This window comes from Hipposideros armiger, unplaced genomic scaffold (assembly GCF_001890085.2).
Source record: "Hipposideros armiger isolate ML-2016 unplaced genomic scaffold, ASM189008v1 scaffold_64, whole genome shotgun sequence".
In the NCBI taxonomy this organism is placed as follows: domain Eukaryota; kingdom Metazoa; phylum Chordata; class Mammalia; order Chiroptera; family Hipposideridae; genus Hipposideros; species Hipposideros armiger.
The window spans coordinates 2575275-2592547 of NW_017731414.1; the positions used below are offsets into that span (position 1 = coordinate 2575275).

General features: G+C 52.0%; 3 protein-coding genes across 7 annotated transcripts in view; 2 read left to right on the forward strand and 1 right to left on the reverse strand.

Moving 5' to 3' along the window:
• The window catches only part of GATAD2A (GATA zinc finger domain containing 2A), a 100194-nt gene extending 97697 nt beyond the window's left edge, over window positions 1–2497 (forward strand). For all 5 annotated transcript variants that reach the window (XM_019641987.1, XM_019641982.1, XM_019641985.1 and 2 more), the window contains one exon: window positions 664–2497. In XM_019641987.1, coding sequence (XP_019497532.1) covers window positions 664–794 — 131 coding nt within the window. In that variant the 3' untranslated portion in view covers window positions 795–2497. The remainder of the gene's footprint in view (window positions 1–663) is intronic.
• Window positions 2498–7212: 4715 nt separating this feature from the next.
• On the reverse strand, window positions 7213–9109 carry TSSK6 (testis specific serine kinase 6). The gene has a single exon (XM_019642055.1). It carries the CDS (start codon window positions 8429–8431, stop codon window positions 7610–7612), a length of 822 nt encoding a protein of 273 aa, XP_019497600.1. The 5' UTR covers window positions 8432–9109; the 3' UTR covers window positions 7213–7609.
• A 94-nt stretch (window positions 9110–9203) lies between these two features.
• Window positions 9204–16823, forward strand: NDUFA13 (NADH:ubiquinone oxidoreductase subunit A13). Its single transcript, XM_019642056.1, has 5 exons — window positions 9204–9344; window positions 14552–14630; window positions 15906–15977; window positions 16376–16445; window positions 16635–16823. The coding sequence occupies exons 1-5, from the start codon at window positions 9251–9253 to the stop codon at window positions 16752–16754; spliced, it is 435 nt and encodes a 144-aa protein (XP_019497601.1). The 5' UTR covers window positions 9204–9250; the 3' UTR covers window positions 16755–16823.
• Window positions 16824–17273: the final 450 nt, after the last annotated feature.

Sequence of the window (17273 nt, forward strand, 5' to 3'; positions counted from 1 at the left end):
TTCAGCATCTTAGCTGTGGAGGGCAGTGTCACTGGCCCTCATATGTGGGATCCGAACCGGGGCCCTCTGACGTCCCAAGCCAGCTCTTAACCATCACGCCACTCGGCCGGCCCTACCCTATCATTTTTAATAGCTGCATACCGTGTTTCCCCTAAAATAAGACCTAACTGGAAAGTAAGCCCTAGCATGATTTTCAGAGTGCTCATAATATAAGCCCTTCCCCAAAATAAGCCCATTACAATCGTCAGCCAGACATGCCGGTATTTGAATAAAGGTAGATTTTTGTACATGAATAAATGAATAAAATGCATCTTTTCGAGCAAAAATTAATATAAGACCTGGTCTTATTTTCGGGGAAACATGGTAGTATTCTGTCATATTGATCTCCTAGTTGCACAGTTCAGCTGTTCGTGATTTTTCACTGTTCTAAACAGCACTGCAGTGGAACACCTCAGTTCACAGAGCTTTTGGGTAGCTGATGGAATCCCTATTACCACGGCACAGGCTGGGAACATTGTAAAGGCACTTGAGTTATTTCTTAAAATCTCTTCGGCTCTGAGACTGGGATTTTTGCCTCCCACATTCGGTTGGCCTCACTGAGGTCCTCCCCAGAGCCTCCCCCTGACTGGGGTCATCGGGGCATGTCACTCTGTTCTGTTGCAGGCGGGGCCCTTGCGTTTGTCAGCCCAGGCTTAGCGGTGCACAAGACCTCCTCGGCTGTGGACCGCCAGCGGGAGTACCTCCTGGACATGATCCCGCCACGCTCCATCCCCCAGTCGGCCACGTGGAAATAGTGTGAGCCGGGCCCAGTGGAGAATAGGCTCCCTCCTCCCTCCCACCTGGCCCACTACCCTCCACTCGGGAAGACACCCTGCTTCCCGAGAGAGCGAGCAAGCGTCGGCCACACTGCGGAAGCAAGAGCTCCGTTCTTGGCTGCAGAGTCTCATCGCTGCAAAGTCTCGTCGCGGCTGGGGGGCCGCTTCACAGGTGGACGAGGATTATCACTGGGGGACCTTTCCCATGGGCTTTCCTCCTTTCCTTGCCTTTAGTTTGCCCAACACCAGCAGAAAAGCGGACTTCGGGAGCTGGTTGTGCTCCCACCCTCTCCTTCAGCTTCCACAAGGCGCACAGGCAGCCTGGATACTGTGACACTCAGGCAAGACTGGTGCCCAGGGCTTCTGAAGTCGAGCGGAGCATTCTGTTTTGTTTTTGCTTTTTCCCGTCTTAGCCTCCCAATTTTTGACTGCCTTCCTTCACGGCAATCTCTAGGTTGACAGATTTTTTTTTTTAATCACCTCACGATGATGGAGTTTAAAGTAAACCGTGCAGACCCAGAGGTTCCTGCCAAGCACAGCCCCCATGCCCCAGAGGGTGGGCTGATGACCGACCCACCAGCTCTCGCCCACTCCAGCGGAAGGCTTGTGCTGCTGCTTTTCCCAGAGACCCCGGACCTCCCACACTTAGCAGAAGAACAAACTGTAACTCAGACCCAGCCAGAGCACCCAGGATCCTGGAAGCCACACTGCTGCTTATGGAGGAGGGAGGAGAGAATCAGCAGCAATATCCAGAGCCTGAGCGGGAAGTTGGAGGGGCAGGCTGTTGTGGTTTTTTTTTGTTGTTGTGGTTTATTTTATTAAATTTTTTTCCTTTCTTTTCCTACTTATTTTGATGGACAACATCCCAAGCTGCCCTGGCTTGTGTCAGGTGGGAAGGCGCCCCTGCCCTCCACAGACTTCAGGGTTTCCGTTTGGGTCTAGTTTAGAATCTTCCCTTAAAGCAGGGCCATGCTGCCAGCGTTTGCCTTCAGACTTTTTTTTTTTTTTAACCCTTTTTAGAGTCTACAGAAATGTCTTACAAAGGATCAGGTCTGCTCTTAGTTGTGTTTCATTTTGGTTTCTCCCACTCCTTAAAAATCAGTTCCATGAGGAAAGGCAGAAGTTGTCCTGTATGTGCTGTGCACGTGGCCAGTTCCATGCAGGTGTGAGGGTGTCCCATGCGTACATGTGTGTCAACATGGAAACAAGTACGCCGCTCCCCACTTCAGCTCCAGCCCTGGTTTTCCTGTCCAAATTAAGTTAGGGACTTAATTTAAAATCCTTATTTTGTAGGGCCGCCTTCTTCGAACATACTGCTTCAACATTCTAATAAAGGCTCATTTAACCCCCTCTCTCATGTTGTGTGAATATCAGTGTTTAGAAAACATTTTTGACTTGCTGTAGAAGACTTAGGTTAGAAGACGTAGTTTTACAAAGTGTTCTAAGTTTTTGTTGTGTAAAACCCAAAGTTCTCATTGATTTTTGTTTTGGGTAGGTGGGCTGAAGGAGGGAAGGGTTGCTTTCATGACCAGATCCAGGGATTTGGGGGGAAAGAGGGAAATTGACATTCAGGAGTGGGGGGACAGGGTGTGTTTTTACACCAAAAAATCAAGAGTATGCAAGCGTTTCTATTGCTCGCATTTTTTCTGTGTGCCTGGCAAATAAATACCTGTCTTATACTACCCTAAGCTGTTAGCCCTCTCTGTTCAGTGACATGGGCCAGACTCCAAATCCTCAAACAACAAGAACTTGGCTGGCCACTTCTGCCAAACAGACTTCAGTTCTATGCAGTAACTGAATCAGGGGTCCGGGCCAAAGGTCACCTCTGCACTGGAGGGGTGGTTGGTGTGCCCCAGCCAGAGATGACTGGGTCTGTGACTTGAGGGCCCACATTGGCTCCCATCCCCATCAGGACCTGGCTCATCACTACACTCAGGAACCACCTCTCCTCACCTCATCTCGCCTGGCCGGACTGTCTGGGGCAGAGAGAGGATAGGACAGCTAGGCCCTGGCTCTCCCTTCTTTAGCCCAGCATCCCCGGGCACATTCCCATCAGGGACAATTTACTGTGACGGAAACAGCCTTTTTAAAAGGAGACAAGAATATGCGAGGCTTTCATCTTCAGTTCATTCTACTGTCTCAAAAGTCCTATCCCCCTTTTTCTTCATTTTCCCTCTTTGCAATGTAACTTCAATGATAAGCCCCAAATGGGTAGTTGTGCACTGAACTTGAAGATGCTATAGGAAAGGTATTAAATACCTCTCTGGGTGTGGGGTTTGAATAGAGTAGGAATGGAGGTTACCATTAAAGGTGTTCTCCCAACAACAAAGCTCACCCCCTCAGAATTGGCCACAGTGAAGTCCTGGTCTCCCCCCACAGGAGCTTCAGAGCTAAGAAGACCTGGTTCCCAGGAGCAGTGAGAATGTGGAAGCCCCCAGGCCCAAATGACAAATATAACAGTCTCTAGTTATCTGACATGAACCCCTGACAGCAACTGGAAACTTTAAAATGTCAGCTGCTCTGTGGCTGGGGTGCGATGGTTCACAAAATTATTTCTCCGGTTTTGATGGGGGAGCATACTTGAAATGGCCGAGTGCATGTGCAGGTATTACGCATGTCCCCTTCGGAGCCGCCCATGGCTTTGGCTGTCCTGCCCATGTCATGGGGACTCTGGTCCCCAGTATGCCAACTGTGACGTCAGGGCCCACACCTTTGAACCAGGCCGAGAATGGCCCTTCTCCAAGGGGCCTCTGGTCCTGTCCTCAAGACTGTGAAGCAAAAAGTTCACCCTAGTGCAGAGGGAATGAGAAGCGACTGAGTATAACCCTGCTGTGTGTCCCCAAGTCACTCTCCTGTGGATGGAGAGACGGAGAGGAGTTTTCTGTCTAAGTAATAGAAACAATAAACATTCTCATCACAGGGGTGTAAATAATGGAAAAGGTGGTCCTTGCTGCATTGCCATAGGGTTTTTGGTTTTTTTGATGCCGACTTATGCTGCACATACTTTGCCTAAAGAATTTGGACTACGCTTTTTTTAAATGACAGCTAAAGTTTTATAATTCTTAACAAAGAAAGTGTAATAAACAGTTACACTAGTGCAGGATATTTGGGAGGTGGATTTTTTTTGAGGGAGGGAGGGATCACTTGTATTTATTGTGGCTAAATCTTTGATAATGTACAAAGAAAAAGTTGACCACCAAACCAGAATAGATGGTTCCAATAAACAGGCTGGAATCAATGGCTATACATGGTGTCATGAGGAAGTTTTAGAACCTGAAGGACAATAAAAAAATGGACTATGTGTTGGCTGTATTTTTCTTTTGTCCCTTCAGCCCTGATTTCCCTGCATTATTTCATCCCAGCTTTGGGGAAGGTTGGAGGCTGGAAGGTGCAGCAGGGTGACCCTTTGTTAACGGGAGCAAAGGATGAGACTCTGCTGCTTGGGCTTCTTTCAAACTTCTCTTCCCATGGGGAGGGAGTCCTCCACAACTGGGCCCCGTGTCCTCACCTCCAGGCCTCCATCTCCACCAAAACGTGCATTCTGGCCTGGGGGGATGTGGTGAGAGTCCAATGGGTTTTTCCTTGGGCTGGCTCTTAGCTCCTTTCCAGCTTCCAGCCTGGCGTGGTGGGTATTTCCCAAGTGCATTTCAGGCTTAGCTCCACACTGGGTGTCTCTGCTGCAGGACAGGGTATTACAGGTGTGGGTTCTAAGTACAGATGGAGCCACCCAGCCAGGCCCTGAAATATTCAATTACTGGTGAAAATTTGTTTTCCGTTGTTGACACAGTTTCAAATTTTATAATGTGATCACCTTGGTAATGTTAACCACTATTTTCCTAGGTGCTTTTATTTTCTTGCTGGTTCTTTTGTTGTTGAGATGTCCCCGACTCCGAGGGGAGGTGGGTGGGGGCGCTGGCTAACTGCCTTCCCCAACAGCCAGCTTGGTTTCCCTGGGCAGGCACAGAGCTGATGACAAATTAAACCCAAACCTGTGCTGGTCTACCTGTAACACATCCTGACTGGTGCCTCAAGCTGCAACACTCACTGCGAGAAGCACACTTACAGGTTGCTTTCTTGGCTCTGCACTCAACCTTCAAGTGAGTCTGCTGGGTCAGCCACAGGCTCCTCAATGGACAAGGGGTGAGCCTCAGTCCTCCAGCTAACAAATGGGATGCTCGCCCTGGTCCCTGACACCTTGTTCCCTCTGAACGAAGCCATGGCTCTGTGGCTATGGGGTGAGAGGATACCTTGGCCCACTGCTCATACAGATTCATCAGTGAGGGACAGAAAAAGGCGTGTGCCATACCCCAGGCATTGGGAACATAGCGGTGAGAAAGGCCAAGAGGGAACAGAATGATGGAGTAGGTGACCTTTTAGCCATGTCTTGAATGAAGAGGGGAAAGTGTTGCTGGGAGTGGGAACAGCCATTGAAGTCTCAGAGGTGTGCCCAAGCCTGGCAGGTCGAGGACAAGAAAGGCAGTGTGGCTGGACCACAGGGAACAGGGATGAGAATGTGGGTTTTATTATGAGTGCAGTGGTGGGAGCCTTGAGGCTTGAGCCACAGCCCTTCCCAACAACCCCAAGGATGGGTTCCTACTCCCATTTTCCAGGTGCAGAGCCTGAAGTATGGTCCAGGTCAGGAGATGCACCCTTTCAGTGTAAACCAGAAGGGTTGGTTTTTCTGTCTTAAGAGGTGAACCAACCAGAATTGGAGGTAAGGTACTACCCCTCTTTTAGCCTCAGTTTCATCTGCAAAATGAGGGGCCATAGCCTATTTGAAGAGGATGAGGGGAGAGCTGGCACTTAATCCCCAGGGCACCTGAAGAGCTATGGATGGTAAGTGAGCAGGGGTGGGGCATGATCAGACTCACTGACCAGCCTCTTTTTTTTTTTTTTTTAAGATTTTTATTGGGGAGTCAGGGAAGGGGAACAGACAAGTTGCTGTCCTTTTGTTCTTCAGTCTAGTTGTGGAGGATGTTGCTTCACTGGCCCATGTTGGTATTNAAGGGGAACAGACAAGTTGCTGTCCTTTTGTTCTTCAGTCTAGTTGTGGAGGATGTTGCTTCACTGGCCCATGTTGGTATTATCATTACACACTTTCTGGGTGAGGCAGTCGCTTGCCGGCCATTGGCTGGCCGCTCACAGCAGCTCATGAAAGCTCACACCCGCTGCTGGCCAGCCCCATTGCAACCTACTACACTGGCAACTCATGGCAGCCCAGCTCCAGGTCGAGCTGTTGTTTGTTCACCATCTTAGCTGTAGAGGGTGCAGCGTCACTGGCCCTTGTATGTGGGATCCGAACTGGGGCCCTGCTGCTCAGAGCTGGCATCCCAAGCCAACTCCTAACCAACTGTGCCATTTGGCTGGTCCTGACCAGCCTCTTTTAGAGACTGGTCATGGGCCTCAGATGGAGGCAGATAGGATTAAGGCTTAGGGAGACGTTTCCCATACCAGTAACGTAGCAAAACAACCCCAATCTCCCCCAGACCCTATGGGGTCCCCTCTACAGACATACCCCTTTACCTCTTCACCTCTCCATTCCAGCCACAGGAATTTGCTGGCATTTCTAAAACACTGCCAGCTCCATCCTGTTTGGGAACTCATGGAACACTTTCTGCTGTTTCCAGTGGCTGATTCCTTCAGGGTTCAGCTCAGATATCTGCTTCAATCCCTCGTGGGTCAACCCCCACCCGACATATAGCACAAGGTAACTTAAAAAATTTTTTTAATTCCCACGCAATTCTTTTTTTACTTGACTTTTCACTTGCCTCCTCCCTGAGGGCAGGGATGGATCTAAGCGTCTTTGTTGAGTCCCAGAGCTTGGCAGAGCAGGCGTTCAATAAATGCATGAATGGAAAGAAGGGACTGAACTAACCAGCTTGCTGGGTAGACTCACACCTCAGCCTTGACTCTCCCTAGCCATTTACCCTCACCAAGGAAGGGGTCCTCACTAAGGAGAGTTTCCACCACCTCCATACCCCACTTCAGCCATATCTGGGTTCAAATCGCAGCTGTGCTCTTGAGCAGGTGAAATCTGTGTGGGCCTCAATTTCCTCACCTGTAAACGCTCAGTTGTGGAGACAGCCCCAGCCCCACTCCATTCCATCTTTAAACATGAGAAGGGTGCTGGGTCCTTGCTCCCCCGACCAGCATCTCCATTCCCGGGACCATCACGACCCCAGGGGACAACCTTAAAGCCCCCTCGACTCTGCCCAGGCTGGGGGACCCAAAAGGTCCGAGTTTGAAACCTCCCAACTCACTTTTGAGAACTGGAGCAAGAACCCTAACAAGTTTTTCTCTAAAATGGGGCGCCCGCACCTGCTTTCCCCAGGGAGCGAACCCCTCTCCCCCTTGTTCAGTAAAAAGGGGCCATCGCTAGAGCCAGGTGCGAGGAAGAGCGAGTTTATTGCAAATTACAAAGGGGGCAGCACCCGGAGCGCGCCATCCCCCAGCTGCAAGCGTGGCAGACTGGCAACGGATACTCTCTGCGCGCGTGCCCTCGCCAGCAGCTCCTCCACGTAGGTAGCAGCCGCCCGCCGGGCAGCGGTCGCTCATTCCTCGCAGACGCAATGCTTTCCTTTCCCCCTCGTCCAGCCCCTCCCGGGGCCTTCTTGAAGGGAATCGAGAATGCGCATGCGCCCTCCTGCTCTCTGGATTGTGGAGGAACTAGATTCCAAACTGGGGAGACTGCGGGGCACCGCAGTCGAGGAAGAGGGAAAGGGGAAAGAACGCATGCGCAGTGGCGCGCGGCGGCTTCGCGGGACTCTTGAAGCGCGCCTCTCGCGCGTGCGCTTTTAGCCGGAGTCCCCCGACCGCAGCCAGCTGTTGCGCGCTACCTGGCCAGCCGAGGGCCTGGCCGATGGGCTGAACTGTAGCAACTCGGCAATCAGGGCCTTGCAGCGCTCGGACAGCTCGAGGCCTTCGGGGTAGAGAACGCCGCGCTTCTGGCGCCGGGGCAGGCCGGCAATGTCTGAGTCGTCGAAGGGCATGCACCCGGTGACCATGACGTAGAGCACGACGCCCAAGCTCCACACGTCATACTTCTTGGGGTCGTAGGGGATGCCCAGGAGTACCTCGGGCGATGCGTAGGCAGCCGAACCGCAGTAAGTGGTGCTCAGGTCTGGGTAGCCGTGTGCCTGGCGGCCAAAGCCGAAGTCCGTGAGCTTGACGCGGCGCTCGTCTGGGCTCAGGAGCACGTTTTCGCACTTGAGGTCGCGGTGCACCAGGTGGTGGTCATGCAGGTAGCGCACAGCGCCAGCGATCTGTGCAAAGAGGTCGCGCGCCTGCCCCCCAGGGATGTGCCCGCTGCGCTGCACAGCCTGCAGCAGATCAGTGGCGGCCGCCTCCATCACGATGTACAGCTTCCCGTTGCACACCTCAATGAACTCGAAGACGTGCACAATGTGCGGGTGCCGCACGCCCCGAAGGATAGATAGCTCACGCGGGAGGAACTTGTTGACGAAGTCGGGCGGCGCGCGCCGCCGGTCCACCACCTTGATGGCCACTGTGCCTTTGTACTTCTTGGACGTGGCCACCTTCACTTTGGAGTAACTGCCCTCACCTATTGTGCGACCCAGCTTATAGCCGAGTTCGCTCAGGAGTTTGTCGCCCGACATGGTGGCGCCTGGGGCGCGCGGGGAGCAGGAGACGGCTGCTGTCGGGGGGCGGCCGGACTCCGATCTCGGGCCTAACCCATGGCGCTTGGCACCTGCACCCCCGCACCCCCATGTGCCCACTCCCGGGGCCCCACCGCCGCGGTGCCTTTTATTACCCAGGTAACAATTTCTGCCTTGTGAAGTGACCGCGGGCGTCACCCCGCCTCGGGGTGGGCCCCACCGGACCCCGCCCCGCTGGGGTCCCCCAAGGCCCTAGGGCTTTGTGACTCATCATCGCTCTGAATGGTCCAGTTCCCGATGAAAGGGCACTAGCAAGGGGTCCCAACCGCCACTGGGGAGCGGAATCCGTGCCTGGGATTAGGGCGGCTCTTTGCGAGTTCCAAATACAAGGAACAGCCATGTTACCAACTTCTTGTACCCAGCCCTGACCATGTGGAGCCCTGAGCTGCCCGCAGAGCCCCCAACGGGGAGAAAACAGAAAAGGGGGCTTAGCTCGGTGAACCGGCTGTCTCGGGAGTTTGAATGCCCTGCGCAAAGCCTCAGAGGGAAGGTCAACACGAGGTCCTTTAGTGCAAGGACCCGGGCGACCCGACGGGCTCCAGGCGGCCACGCCCCATCTGGGAGAAGAGGAAACGATTCCTCGGCCGCAGCCGGGCCCCGCAGCACGAGCTCTCCCGCGTCGCGGGGTCGTTACACCAGCACCCTAGGGTCCTTGGCACAGCTAAAGACCTGCGCGACTGCTTCCGCCACATTCATAGTGGCGGCGGCTGCCGGCTACGTCATTTCCGCCCTCAAGCGGAGGTACAAAGCCCTGCGAACATGGCGGCGTCGAAGGTGAAGCAGGACATGCCCCCTCCGGGGGGATACGGCCCCATAGACTACAAGCGGAATCTTCCGCGTCGGGGACTGTCGGGTCAGTGTCCGCCTGCGCGGAGGGTCATGGTCTGGGTCTTCTGGGCCCCGCCGCGGGGGCGGGGCGCTGGGGAGGCTAGCGAGCCTCAGTTTACCTGCGGTGTGACGAGAAGCGGAGCTTGGGAACCCCAGATAACTTTAGTGGTAACAATAACGATAACTGCTTTAACTTGTCGAGCGATTACTAAACCCTTCCTTTTTGTAACAGCCCAGGAGTCGGAACTGAGATTAGTCTAGTCTAGCCTGTGTCCTTAGCCCTCCGCCACGCTTCTGTTTCACAGGTGGGGAAACTGAGGCTCGAGAGAGGCTGCAACCGCCCCCGCCAGGACCACCCAGAGCAAAGCTGCGGCCAAAACTCGGAACACCGAGGGAATTTAAAAGATGTTGTGCGGTGGTTTCTCGCTGGCCCCCACCTGCAGGATGTCCCAGGAATATGTATTCTTAAAGTTTTCAAATGTTCTAAGTAACATTTTAAAATTTTTTATTAGCTTCGTCACAGAACGATGTAAGAGAGAAAGTAAAAGGCACCTATACTGTGCACCCAGGGTTAACAGAAATACAAATAAATTTAAAATAATTTAAAGGTGAATACATTTGCTGTAAATCATCAAACTACATTTAAAATCTGTGCATGTTATGCAAATCATGCCTTAATTAAAAAAAAATCATGGGCATTGTAAAAAAAAAAAAGTAATAATTCGGACAGTAGAAAAGTGAATGTCATGTGAAAACTCAAATCTTCCCCCTCCCCTTCTTGGCTTTTTTGTATCCCAGAACAGAGGATGACAAACTTTTTCTGTAAGGGCCAGATAAATATTTTATGCTTTGCTGGCCAGATGGCCTCTGTCCACTGCTGCTGCTTTTTAAAAACTGTTTACAGACCTAAAAGTGTTCTTAACCTGAGGGCCATACAAAAACAGGTTACAGGCTAGATTTGGCACCACATGGGGGCACTCAACCCATCCTAGAGCAGATTGAACGAATATAATGTAATCAGAGTCTCTGTTTCTTTTCTCAGGGTATAATTTAACAATTCAGGTCAGTGCACCCCTCGGGTGTGCCGCATGAGGTCTATTTACACATATACTCCTATGTGACCTCTATCCAGACCAGACTGCAGAAGGATTCCAGCCCTCGAGACTCCCTTGGCTCCCCTCAGTCAGCATCTCTCTTTTTTAAGTCACAAACATACCGTTTATCGCAGTCCTCTTCCTGTTCATGTGTTTCCCATGGGCTTTAAGTACCACACCCTGGGGTTGGGTCTCCTAATCGTACCCTTTTACAACGACTTTCACTGTAGCACATACAAACCCACCCATCCTTCTTGGCTGCAGAGGTTTGAGGAAGATACCCTTTTGGTGGTATGGTCTTAGTTTATATACCTGCATTCATTCAGTAACTAGTTGTTGAATGTGCACATGGCTGTAGGCTGTGTCTCAAGGAGCTCAGTGTCTAGCTGAGGAGACAGACACATCACTCCAGAATTTCCTGTTGTGGCAAGTAGTAAGGCCTGGGCTAACCAGGGCCTGCTTTAGCCAGGGTGGGCCAGAGGTACCTCTCCGAGGAGGAGTCCCCCAGGAGGAGGGAACCGCAAGTGCAAAGGCCCTGTGCTCTATTCTGCACCCTGCTCTCATCCTCTGTCCTCTGGTCCTCCTCCAGTCTTGCCTCTTTTGAGCCATGGTCCACAGCGCCCCTTTCTCCATCAGTCCTACCCTCCCCTGCTCTTGTCAAGGCACTGTGGCCCCAAGCCTGGCACCAACTGCCCTTCTCTCTCCCTGGACTATTCACCACTAGCGTACCAGAACATGATAAGCTGGCTCAAGCTGCCTTTAATCCAAGCTGCTCCCAAAGTGATTGCTACCCCCACCTTTCATCTCTCACACCCAGCTCCTCTCTGCACGCCCTCCTGTGCCTAATGTGTGGCCTTTTTTTTTCTTGTGTCTTTAACATATTTATCGAGATTCCATACCATACAATTCATCCATTTTGTGTATACAAATCACTGATTTTTAGTCTATTTGCAGTTGTGCAACCATCACCATGATCTAAATTTTAACACTTTCATCACCCCTAAAAGAAACTCCGTACCCAATAGCAGCCACTTCTCATTCTCCCCCCAGCCCCTGGCAACCACTAATCTGCTTTCTGACTCCATAGAGTAGATTTGCCTTTTCTGGACATTTCATATCAATGGAATCATTCACAATGTGTCCTTTTTTGTCTAGTTTCTTTCAGTATGGTGTTTTTAATGTTCATGTAGCATGTGTCAGTGCTTCATTCCTTTTTTTCTTTGACAACAATTTTTTTACCATTTTAAACATTTTTTTAATATATTTTTTAAAATTGTAGTTGACAGTGCTTCATTCCTTTTTATGGCTGAATTATATTCTTGTATGGATGGAGCACATTTTGTGTATCCATTTAATACCACTTGATGGACATTTGAGTTGTTTCTACCTTTCGGCTGTTGTGAACAGTGCTGCTATGAACATGTGCGTGCAGGTGTCTATGTGGCATATGTTTCATTTCTCTTAGGTGAAATTTCACCTAGGAGTATAATTGCTGGCTCACGGTTTCTCCATGGTAAATAGGGTAATTTTTTTGCAATGTATGGGAGTTCCAATTTCTCCACATCTGAACAACACTAAATATATCCCCCTTTTTTTTTGAGTCCTGAAATCCTAGTGGGTGTGAGGTAGTATTTCATTGTTTTGATTTGCATTTCTTTGGTGATTAATGGTGTTGAGCATCTTTTCATGTGTTTATTGGCCATTTTTACAGCTCCCTTGGAGAAATGACTGTTCAAATCCTTTACACATTTTTAAATTGGGTTCATCTTTTTATTGCATTTTAATAGTTCTTTACATAGTATAGATACCAAATTTCTTATCAGATATATGATTTGCAAGTACTTTCTCCCATTCTGTAGGTTGTCTTCTCAGCTCATCGATGGTATCATTTGTAGCAAAAAAGTTTTTAATGTCGTTGAAGTCCAATTAATCTATTTTTTCTTTTGTTTCTTGTGCTTCTGGTGTAAGAAACCATTGCCTCATCCAAGGTCACAGAGACTGACTCCTCTGTTTTCTAAGAGTTTTATAGTTTTAGCTCTTACATTAAGATAAGATCCATTTGGAGTTAATTTTTGTGGATGGGGGAAGGAAGGAGCACATTTTATTATTTTGCATGTGGCTATCAAGTTGTCTAATTCGCTGAAAAGACTGTTCTTTCCCTATTGAATTGTCTTGGCACCCTTGTCCAAAATCAATTGACCATAAATGTGAGGGTTTATTTCTGGACTCAGCTCTGTTCCATCGATGTACATGTCTATCCTTATGCCAGTGCCACGCTGTCTTGTACACACAGCTGCGTGATAAGTTTTGAAATCATGAAGTGCAAGTCTTCCAACTTTGTTCTTTTTCAGAATGGTTTTGGCTGTTCTGGTCCCTTGCATTTCCATATGAATTTCACGATCTGCTTATCAATTTCTGTGGGACTGTTGGGGGGAAGGTTAAGATTTTGATGGGGAGATGGTTGGGATTCTGATGGGGACTGATTCAAATGTAACTAAACTTGTAGAGTGCTGCCATTTGAATAATGTTAAGTTCTGATCCATGAACACAGGATGCATTTCCATTTATTTAGGTCTCCTTATGCATGGCCTGCACACCCTTCCGGGCATGCCCCTCGGCCTTCCCCACCATATTGGCAGCTCCAGAGGCACAGACTCCCCTGAGGACCTGGGGTCTTGCCCTCAAAGCCGTCAGAGAGGAAGAGATGAGTTAGAGCTGCATCATTGTAAAGGCTGCCTTAGTCCTGGAATTTATCTTACAGATAAGCTTATACTTGGGTGCCTGCTGTAATAGCGTGGGGCTTTCACAAAGAGAGCCCAGATCTGTCCCCTGGGGCAGGGTCAGAAAAGGAGGCCGGTGGGCCTCTCTGCAGCTATTGAAAAGAATGAGGCAGCTCTGATGAAATGCCCAACACAAGTAGCCAATCATTGGGTGTTCTGGGAGGGGTCCTGGGCACTCAGGCCTCTTGGGAGAGGTCCTGCCTCTCACCGCAGAAACCAGGATGCTCTCGCTGACCTGTTCCCATAATGTGGAACTGTCTTACCCTGAGCTGGTGTTTTTAACCGGTTTGAACTAAAAGGGGGGAAATGGAGCCAGTTTCTCATTTATCTCCAGGTCCAGCAGAGGTGTCTGATGAGTTTTGTGCAGGAGCCGAGCTGAAAAAGAAAGAGCCCCCACGTTGTCCCCCCACAAGGCCCAGAGAGTGGCCTTACCCGCCATTTACCGGTCCTTTACTGGGTTTTAACTGGAGCTCAACCTGGCTGAGTTTGTCTATTTATCACAGCAGCCATGAGGCCTGACCAGAGAAGAGACCAGGCTTGAAAGATGGGGGTGTGCAGGGCGAACCAGGCCCCAGGTGACCGGGCCTCCCTGAAGACTCCAGTGGGCCCACAACCTGTCAGTCAGGATTACAGCTTGAATGCCCACTGGTGCTCAGTAAATATTCATGGCAACCTGTCCCCTGGAGTCTGGGCATGGGGGGGTCGACCCTGCGGCGCCTGGAGCAGCAGCATCCTAGGAGCGCAGGGGGTGGTAGGCAGCCCCTACAGGGCTCTGCCTGCCTCTGGCAGCTCCATCCAGCCCCCTGTGGGCAGCATGCAGGGAGGTGACCCAGGCAGTCAGGAGCCACCATGGAGCAGGGACCCAGCCATGGACACCAATCTTCCTCTGGGGACTGGCCAACTCACTGGGAACCAAACTTCTAGAAGTTGGTGGGGCCAAGGCCACCCAGCCGTAAACATCTAGACCCATGGGCCCTTCTGCAGTCCCTGCCCTGCCTCTATCTTCCAGGACCCCCAGCAAGGGGCAGAGGTGTTGCAGCCGCAGCAGCCTCGCCTGTGAGAGAGAAGCTGAGGCAGCCTGGTGTCCCCTGCCTGCAAAGTGGGTGACCATGCTAGAGAGCGTTCTGCAGCTGTGGAGAAGGGAGGGAGTGGTGGACATTCCCCAGAGACCAAAAAAAAAAAAATAGTCTGAATAAATGTGAGACATCTCTGGGAAGGGGTCACAGGGCCTCTCACCTTCTCCCTCGTTCATATTTGTGGAATATTTGCACAGCGGGTGGACTATGCCTCATGAGAAGAAATGACAAGGGTGGCTTGTCCCTCATGCAGGTGCTGAGCTGGTGCTTCTCTCTCCATAGGCTATAGCATGTTTGCCGTGGGCATTGGGACCTTGCTGTTCGGGTACTGGAGCATGATGAAGTGGAACCGCGAACGCAGGTAGGCCCCGTGCAGGTTGGGGGGCGGGGGGCACATGTCCAAGGACTTAATGTACATCGGGGCCCTTTGTCAACCCCCCAGGCCTTGGCAACCCAGCAAGTCTGTTTCTGGGCTTTACCACTGAGGATTAACTAGTAAGCAAGGAGCTTGCCTCCAGGTGTTAACTGGGCACCTCTCGGCCTCTGCCATTGGGGACGTAAGGGTCCAGGTTAGGAAAGCTCATAGGGTAGAGGTAGAGGGGCAGGCCTGGGACGCGTTCTCTTAGGTTTTTGTCCAGGGTGACTAGGCAATGATAATATAAGGGCTTAGAAAGCAGATCATGCAAGACAGTGACCGTGCCAGTCATGTGGGGCCTGAGGCACCAAGGCCTGCAGTGGCCTCAGTTTAGGCTCCAGCTGCTTGTGAGCTCGCCTGATGCCCTGCCAGGTGATTCTCACTGGACCCCGACTGGCGGGGCCCCTCCACCCTGTCCTACCTGTGTTATATGTCCTTAGCGCCCCCCATGAAGCCAGGAATCCCTGAGGGTGGTGGTGGAGAAGGTCCAGCTCATGGAGGGTGCTCTACATTGTTAAATGAACTCAGAAGCACCTAGCAGGTGCATGATGCTAGGGTCCCTGTGCTGGACAGGCAAGCCAGGCGCAGACTCCCAGAGGGACATGGTAGTGACCACAGTGTGTGGCCGTGGTGAAGGCAGCAGCCTGGGGAATGGGGAGGGGCAAGAGGGGCTGAAGTTCATCCACCCCTTTTCTGTGCCTTTGTAAGATTCGTGGTGATGAGGGAACAGGGCCAGAGACCACTCCCTGGACCACAGTCCAGCTCCACTCCCCCCACCCCTCAGCACAGACAGGGCTGGCGGCTTGGAAGACGCTGAAAAGCAGGGAGAAGAAAGGAGCCGCCTGCCTGGCGCTCACACCCAAGGTTATTTTGAGATGAAGGGGACGTGGTTTTGTAAGGCCCAGAGCCCGGTGATGAATGCCCCCCCTCCCCCTTCACTGCAATCATCCCAGGCTAATTTTAGGATTAAAAAAAAGTTTTTAATTGAAGAGAAAGTGTGAAGCCAGCAGTCTTGTGGACCAACGCCTGTGCCAGCTGGGCCCCCCCATCCTGGGCTCCTGGTGGGCAGAGCCTACTGCCCAAGCCCTGCCCCACTTGCTTGCTTCTTCCCCCATCCCCCTTCCCCATGCATCACCCTGAATGTCAAGGGTCTGGGTTGCCTGCCTTCCCCCCGCCCTCCCACCCTGGTCTGATCCAAGTGTTGGTTTTGGGGTTTCACAGGCGCCTGCAGATTGAGGACTTTGAAGCCCGTATCGCACTGATGCCGCTGTTGCAAGCAGAGAAGGACCGGAGGTAGGGCTGCCAGGGCCAGGGTCAGGAGGTCACAGGCCTGAGTGTCCCAGCCTGCAGCGCAGGACACAGCCAAAATGCATGTGGAGACTGACAGCTGTGTCTTGCACACACTGGACAGCCGTCAATCCTTGAAGAGGGGCCCTAGACTTGACTTAATGTGGAAACCGAAGAGGGAGAACAGGAAGGCTTCTTACAAGAGAGGGTGTTGGGACTGGAGCAGGAGGATAGTAAGATTTTGCCAGGGAGAAGGAATGAAAGAAAGAAGGGTGGGTCAGTGTGTGCAGGGTTGGAAGCAGCAGAAGGGGAGGTGGAGCAGGGAAGGGGTCTGGCAGGCACATTAGGCAGGGGCCCCTTGGGGTGCTCAGGCCTGTCCCCCACCTCCCACTCTGTCCTTGTAGGGTCTTGCAGATGCTTCGGGAGAATCTGGAGGAGGAAGCCATCATCATGAAGGATGTGCCTGATTGGAAGGTGAGTCCCTGGCAGGGAGGGCAGGGGTCAAGGCCACTGCAGCAGTGGCCTAGAAAACCTGGGGCTGAAAGGAGTAGTGGGTGCTAGGTTGTCAGGAGGGGAAGGCAGAAGCTTCTTACACAGTGGCCATCAGGCTGTGTGGGACTGAGGGGGCAGCTGCACCCGCACCTATACCCGCTGTCTCCACAGGTGGGTGAATCTGTGTTCCACACAACGCGCTGGGTGACCCCCATGATGGGCGAGCTATATGGACTACGCACGAATGAGGAAATTCTCAACGCCACCTACGGCTTCATCTGGTACACGTAGGGGCCGCCCCTCGGCCACTGGACCCTGCCCACTTCCCACAGGAGAGAATAAAAGCCCTGGAGACCTGCCCGCCTGTGTACCAGGGACTGAGTGATTGGGGGAGGAGGGCGCTACTGGGTCACACGGTGGTGTGGGGACTCGAGACTGGACCTGGTGGTTCTGTAGACAACGCCAAGCAAGATGGCCTCAAAAAACACCCAGAGGCAGCCCCTGGATCCACCACTCGACTCCCTAACATGCCTGGACTCTCCTACCTCTTTTGAAATTATGCTTGTCCAGGCTGGGGGGCTTCACCTGACCGGGGTGGGGGCGACCTGGAGAGGAGTGCACAGAGTTGGCAGGAGCGGGTACTCTTAATCCCAGGATCCCATAGCAGGGCTGCCCTTCCAGACCTCGTTCACTGCCAGTATCAGCGTGTCTTGGCTTCCCTCCATCCCCGCAGCAGCTCCGCTCCTGCCATGAAAAGGTTAAGTTCGCCTGCTGCCACCTACCAATGGTTGCGTGTACCGCCTTCGCAGC

Bases quoted from the DNA above. Each gene is read 5' to 3' on its own strand.
- TSSK6 (XM_019642055.1), bottom strand. From the start codon at position 8,431: ATGTCGGGCGACAAACTCCTGAGCGAACTCGGCTATAAGCTGGGTCGC.
- NDUFA13 (XM_019642056.1), top strand. From the start codon at position 9,251: ATGGCGGCGTCGAAGGTGAAGCAGGACATGCCCCCTCCGGGGGGATAC. The intron at 14,631-15,905 runs GTAGGCCCCGTG...GGGGTTTCACAG, and splicing joins AAGTGGAACCGCGAACGCAG to GCGCCTGCAGATTGAGGACT. The intron at 16,446-16,634 runs GTGAGTCCCTGG...CTGTCTCCACAG, and splicing joins AGGATGTGCCTGATTGGAAG to GTGGGTGAATCTGTGTTCCA.